At 34.2% G+C, this 7,101-nt stretch overlaps 1 protein-coding gene across 1 annotated transcript; it reads left to right on the forward strand.

Moving 5' to 3' along the window:
• Positions 1–5,169: 5,169 nt before the first annotated feature.
• Positions 5,170–6,350, forward strand: LOC120613093 (olfactory receptor-like protein OLF1). Its single transcript, XM_039875719.1, has one exon. It carries the CDS (start codon positions 5,406–5,408, stop codon positions 6,348–6,350), a length of 945 nt encoding a protein of 314 aa, XP_039731653.1. The 5' UTR covers positions 5,170–5,405.
• Positions 6,351–7,101: the final 751 nt, after the last annotated feature.

Raw genomic sequence — 7,101 nt, forward strand, 5'->3', positions numbered from 1 at the left:
GGGAAACTAATGAACATGGTAACCCTCATTCCAGCTCTGCCCTCTAACTCCTATGAAAACCAGAAGCCAGTCTCTTTCTTTGCTCTAAAGCCATTTGGGGGCTTCTTTGTAAGGCACTCTTCTGTCCCCAAAAAGTAATAAACCTTTTTATACATTCAGGTATTTAGCTCACATCTAAATAGTTATATGCCTTCTTGAATTATACTCACTCTAGTCCATATTAACGAGTTTATATATATGATGAAAAAGACTATTCTCCAAATATCACCGACATAACCAGTCGATAAGACAAAGCTGAGTGTATTGCTTACCTTAGTAAGAGAGAACACCACCTCACAGAGCTTTGGCTGTTTCTAGGGAGATGGGAAGGCAAGTAAATAATGTAAAACTTGAAAGTTTGGTTTAAGGTGGTTCTTTCAAAGCAAGGGTTTGATTAGGATTAACTAGAGATCAAGAGACAACAGTTCAGTTTTGTAGAAACAGTACTAAAAAGATTTTGTGGTGAGAGATTTAAAAAAAGTTAGGAAGTAAACTGTAGGTTGATGTTTTCTGTTGAATGATCCATGGATTGTTTAGAAATTTTTGTAAGGAGCAATGAAAATATTTCCCTAGGAGAGAAGGGTTAAGTCATATTAATGGAAACAGAGGAAAAACAAAGTCATGTTAATGTAGATACCAAGAGGGGTTTTAGATTAGTTTCCTGGTTAAGTATGGAAGTTGACAGTTTCTATTCTATGTGATATCTGTAATTTACATTTCTTTTTATTTAAAAGTTCTCAATGGGAGCAAAAATACTACTATAAATCACCAAATTTTACCTCAAATTGAAGACTTTGGCGTTTTTGATTTTTAATGTAAATAACAGAGACTATTAGGTTATATATACATATTATACATAATCTTCTCTTAATAAACCATACATGGGGGATATCTGATCAGTTGCCTACAAAATCTTTGACATTTTTCTAATATCAGATAATATAAAATCAGATGCAGTAAAGCAATATGATCTGCAGCGCCAACTTTATAAATTCAAATCTAAAATAACCAGCCAATATCATACCTGCTGTGTACCAGCTGATATAATGTCAAAAGCTAAATTCTAGCTATATCCGTACTCCTAACAACTGTGCTTTTCTAGAACACTTGTATATACTGGGAGTATAATTAGCTTACTTTTATAAGAAAGGTCCCCTTTACCCTCCCTTGCCCTCCAACTTTCCTGGATACTTGCAGGGACATTTTGCATCACACTTAAGAAGAATGCAAGTCCTGGGGATTATGCAGACATTCTAAGTGATTTTCTACAAAAGCAATGCTGTTACTGGGGAAAGTGGTTTCTGTTTACAACAAACTTAGAGGCTTGGACCCCTCTATCCACAATTTCTAACAGATCACCCAATTAGTGTTAGGTTATTAATCGCCTTTCTAAAGAGTAAAAAAGAGTAACAAGAATGGATATTTTGAGTTCTGAGTGGGAAAAATGCTAAATAAATAAATTTTTGAAATGGAAATTTACAAAGAAAACATAGTCAGAAAAATTTTAAAACATTTCTCAAATTATTTTATTGCCATCATTATTACCACAGTAAGTAAAAATTTTGTTAAACTCTCAATATGGCCCCATTATGCTGAAATGACTTTCGGTTTTCTTTAAAGAGTTAACTTGCAGTTCACCAGTTCTGTCACTAAACTGTCCCAACTGACAAAGTAAGTTCTATCTTGTGTGCATGTAAGTAGAAGGATCACACTGCAAATAAAGAGGAAAAATAAGTTAGATTGAAGCTCACCATAATGTGATTTTTTTTTTTTCAATAGTTAGAACTTTCACAGTGGATTAAAGTGGAATTCTCGCCTTTGGAAATAAGTAAACTAAAGTTGTCTGACCAAATTTTCAGTCTTCATTTAGAAGTGAATCTTTTCACTGGATATAAATTTTAACAAGATTTGCTCTCAAATTCTGCAGGTATATGAGTCATTAATTTTATGCTGTGAGGAAAAAAATGTAAAGCCTATAATATAACCAGTGGAGTTCCACTATTCATAACTAGCCCTTAAGTATTATTGTTTTGGTGAAACTGTCATGCACAATATATGTAGGGCTAATTGAGGTGATGATGAGAACTGGTTTTCACTACCTGGGATCACTGTAACATTCTCTTGAGGCTCTCTGGCATGAGACGCTCATCCATAAGTCCTTCCATCTCCTCAGAAGCACCTTTTGATACCAAGTCTTATAGAAGCCTTTACTGGGCAAGTCTTTCAATGCCATGAAAAAACCAATCAATTTCCAGTACAGAAGTAAAATTTTTTTTTGCTCTTCCATGTGGTTTTTTATGGTAATTTAAATAGCAATAGTTACATTTTTAAATATTTGAACTATGTGCAAGGAACAATAAAGGCGATCCTTGCAGGATTCCAAACACCATTTAAAAAAAATCCCGACATTTCTGAGAGTGAAAATTGCCTATTCAAATCAACACTAACAGCATTTCTATTATAATTGCCAATGCGATTTTAGAGGAAAAAATTGCAATGGCAAAAACTCTGCTAATTATTCCCTAGGTATCTTTTCTAAATAAGTATGTTTGGAATCCTTCAATTATTAGGTAGGTCCCCAAAGACACGAGAAAGCATGTAAAAGTCATTGGTTGTATTGGTGAAATTATTCATCTATGTAAGTGGAAAACAGTTCCTTCCTTGGTAAATAGATTCTGTGTTTACTAGACTGGCTTTAATGGCATAAAAGTAGGCTTTTATGGATCTGAGAGCAAGAACTATTGATTTGTGTCTAAGTAGATGAGATAAACCACATTTTTCAGTTAGTATCATGCCCACAAAGTGATCTATGTTGTGTCACTCTTTCTCATATAACTTCTATGGGAATCTAAAACATCTAAAACACTTTTCGTTTAAAGAAATTTTTCTGTTACAGGTAAGAGAACTGAAGCATGGTTGGCTACCTAATCATTTGAATTAGTTAATTTTCTATCTTCAGATTGTTTATGTTATATATTTGGGAAGATTTTAGTGAATCATAGTATTCTCATTGGATCTTTTGGTTCATTCCCTTTTAATGCAAGTATCCAAGATTCACTATCTTTTCCCATCTTCACCTTCATATCTCTTCTCTTCCCTTTTACATTTCTATAAATGGAATTCTCAGGCTATTAAAAAAGATGATCAATGTGAAGGTTCCAAGAATATATGCCCTGCTTTCATGGTGAGTAGGTGAGACATTTCTTCCTTCCTGCAACAGTTTTATGCACCTCAGCCTGTCTCACAGTGGCCAAACTATTGGTCTTCTAACACCTTCATGTTTTCTCTCTGGTTTTGGATACATCTGTATTGAATTATACCTGTCAACTACCACCTGAATAACTTGGTATATTCCACCAAGCCTCAATGTTCTTATCCAAAATATAGAATTAATAATAAAAATCTAACTTATACAGACTTAAATGTATTATAAAGCTTTAGGGTCAAGAGCTTGGGTTCCAGTCCTGTTTCTATCATATCTTAGCTCTCAAACTTGCTCTCAACTGTAAAAAAAAAAAAAGATTGTAATAATAACCACGTTGTAATTTTGCTACTTTTTTGTGACAATTAAATTAATTATATGTAAAGTACTTAGAATATTGCGTTGCACATAAAACCATTAAATACATGATAATCATTATTAATAAAACCTTACCATATAGCACTAGTGATAAGCCAAAAAGAAGAGAGAGTAGTGGAGCAATTTAAACTAGTATTTGCTATTTATCTACAATGTGTCAGTAAGTGTGACCATATGAAAAGATAAATATGTAGATAAGTAGGTAGAAGATGATAGATACATAGATGATAGATAGATAATTTTTCTAATTTAACCCATACAACAACCTTTTGAGATATTTCTTGTCATTCTTATAATCCATGCACGTGTGCGTGTGTGTGTGTGTGTGTGTGAGAGAGAGAGAGAGATGCAAAAGCTTATATGCAGCCATGAGAAGAATCTAGCAAAATTAAAACTAACTGCATAGCAAGGTCTTATCTTTCTTAAACACCTTGGTTACTTTGTAAGCAAGCAAAATAAGAAGTAATTAACCACTCTCCTAATGTAGTATTATATATCCTTCATACTCTCTGAAGCCAAAACATAACACAAAACATTAACCCTTCTGATTCTCTCAAGATTCTTCTTTGTGCCTGTATCATAAGATGGTTTTAATGATCAGATCATATAAATAAATAAAGTTTTTAGCGCTGTCACTGTTCAAATATTTTTGCATAAATGAGAGAATGAACCCAAATCATTTTGTTCTCCTCCTGCCCATTATGGCTGCACTAACATAGCCTATGGGATGCTTACTGGTTTTGTTTTACGTATTTTGAAGTCCATCATTCAACGTTAAGATAAAATTTCTTGTACTTCAAAGTTAGGTCAAATTCCTCCCATTCCTGGAAAAATTCTGAGGTCACAGAAGGAAAAATTGGCAGAATTCTTAGACTCAACAACCTAAATCATATTAGCATTAAAAATCAATGGCAGCTAACTATTTTCTTTTGCTCATAGCATATAATCAATGGGAAGGCCATATAGAGTAATTTTATTTAATTATAAGTCAGTTTATGACTACATTTTTTGCATGCTTTACTCAGTCAATTCATATTTATTGAGCACTTCCTAGAGGCCAAGAATTATAATACATGTGAAGAAACAATTAATCAACTTAGTTTAGTATCTTGACAGGATTTATGGAATTACCTTAAACTCTTTCCGATGAAAAATATATACTCACAACTAACGTTTACTAAAATTTGTTTTCATTTCACTAAGATCACTTTTACTTTCTATTTAAAAAAATAATTGGTGTATCTTTCATTACACCACACATCTACTCTGTCAAGAATACAGCATACCACTATCTATTAAATTCTGGACAGATAGAGCAAATTGTTCTGTAATTATTATCATTCCAAAGTATATTCTATAAGTCCATTTATTTTTAATTATATATATTTTTTTCTCCTCGTGACATCATCAGTCCATTAATGAATTCATTACTTCCTCTAATCTTCTGGGCCAACGATTGTGCAATATTAGGCATACAAATAGGTAAGGAGACTCAGACATGACCCCCGCATGCAGAGAGACAACTGTCCATAGGAAGAAGTGGTCATTAATCAAACAAATAAAATAAAAACTAGCAACCTTCAAATCTCATAGCTACTAAATTCTGAAATATATTTCTCAGCGTTTGTATTTAAAAGGCAGTTTGGGCTGGGGTTCTTTATTAGATCGCTTTTTTGTACGTTTGTTGAAACAATGAAATAACAATAATTTTATCAAATTATTTTTCTCTTTCCATCAATATAACATTTTAGGATGGTAGAATTCTCCTAAAAAGGAAACACAGAATATGGAATTTATAGATGGAAACAGCACCTTGGTGACTGAGTTTATTCTGTTAGGGTTTTCAACACGCCCTGAACTGCAGATTGTCCTCTTCCTCGCGTTTCTGACATTGTATGGTATAATTTTGCTGGCAAACATTGGATTAATGATGTTAATCAGAATCGATCCGCGCCTTCAAACCCCCATGTATTTTTTCCTTAGCAACTTATCCTTCGTAGACCTTTGCTATTCTTCAGCCATTGTTCCCAAAATGCTGGTCAATTTCCTCTCAGAGAACAAATCTATTTCCTATTATGGCTGTGCCCTGCAGTTTTACTTCTTCTGTGCTTTTGCAGATACGGAATCCTTTATCTTGGCTGCCATGGCATACGATCGCTATGTCGCCATCTGTAACCCTTTACTGTACACGGGTGTGATGTCTCGGGGAATCTGCATATGGCTGATCGTCTTGTCATACATTGGAGGCAACATGAGTTCCCTGGTTCACACAATCTTTGCGTTTATTCTCCAATACTGTGATAAAAATGTCATTAATCATTTCTTCTGTGACCTCCCTCCCCTGCTTAAGCTATCTTGCACAGACACATCAGTTAATGAGTGGCTCCTCTCCACGTACGGCAGCTCGGTGGAAATTATCTGTTTCATCATTATCATCACCTCCTATGCTTTCATTCTTCACTCAGTCTTCAAGATCCGCTCTTCCAGCGGAAGGAAGAAGTCCTTCTCTACATGTGCGTCTCATCTGATTTCTGTGGCCATCTATCAGGGGACTCTTCTCTTCATTTACTCACGGCCCAGTTACCTGTATTCACCCAACATTGATAAATTTATCTCAGTGTTCTACACTGTTATCATCCCAGTGCTGAACCCACTGATTTACAGTTTGCGAAACAAAGATGTAAAAGATGCCACTAAGAAAGCCATAGGATCTAAGGTAGATGCCTCGTGAGATATGAGGGTCCAAGATTCATCTAATTCCCAAATTACCAGCTCTAACTGGGAATCAGCAACAACCTTACCACATACATCATTTCTCACACAGGAGACTCTGTCAAACATTTATTCTTCACACAGTCAAATGCATTTTATAACCCCAAAATGTAAGAAAATATTTTTTTCAAAATTACTGCTAAATAATAGTCAGACTACTGTTCAATGATCACTAGTTTGGAGTTAATGCTAAAATGGGTTGTATCAGGTTGTCTTAAGGGTTGTAGTAAATACTTCAGAAAAGTACATATGTGTGTGTGGGTATGTGTGTTTATGTGTAGAATATCTATTGACAAGTATAGATTACAGGATGACGGAAGAAGCCAGATTTCCTTGGTTCGTATTGCAGCTCTGTATTAATCTAGTGAATGGCACTTTAAACAAGTTACTTAAATTTTCTATGCCTCAGTTAACCTTTCTGTAAAATGAGAAGAATATAGTACCTACATCATTGCTACATATTACCTGAGTAAATGCTGATATTACTACCAATACCATTAAGCATTTCATAGGTGTTAATTATATGTGTGTGTGTGTGTGTGTGTGTGTGTGTACTATGACTCCCCTCCAAAAAATTCTAGAATTCTAGAATTATACCCAAGACAAATGAATGAATAGATTCACCAAAAGACATGAACAAAAATATTCACCATTGAATTATTCGGGATAGCATCAAAATGAAAACAGAAGAGCATCAAAATACATAAAGC

The sequence above is a fragment of the Pteropus medius genome, unplaced genomic scaffold (genome assembly GCF_902729225.1).
Source record: "Pteropus medius unplaced genomic scaffold, Ma_sr-lr_union100, whole genome shotgun sequence".
Taxonomy (NCBI): Eukaryota; Metazoa; Chordata; class Mammalia; order Chiroptera; family Pteropodidae; genus Pteropus; species Pteropus medius.

Bases quoted from the DNA above. Each gene is read 5' to 3' on its own strand.
- LOC120613093 (XM_039875719.1), top strand. From the start codon at position 5,406: ATGGAATTTATAGATGGAAACAGCACCTTGGTGACTGAGTTTATTCTG.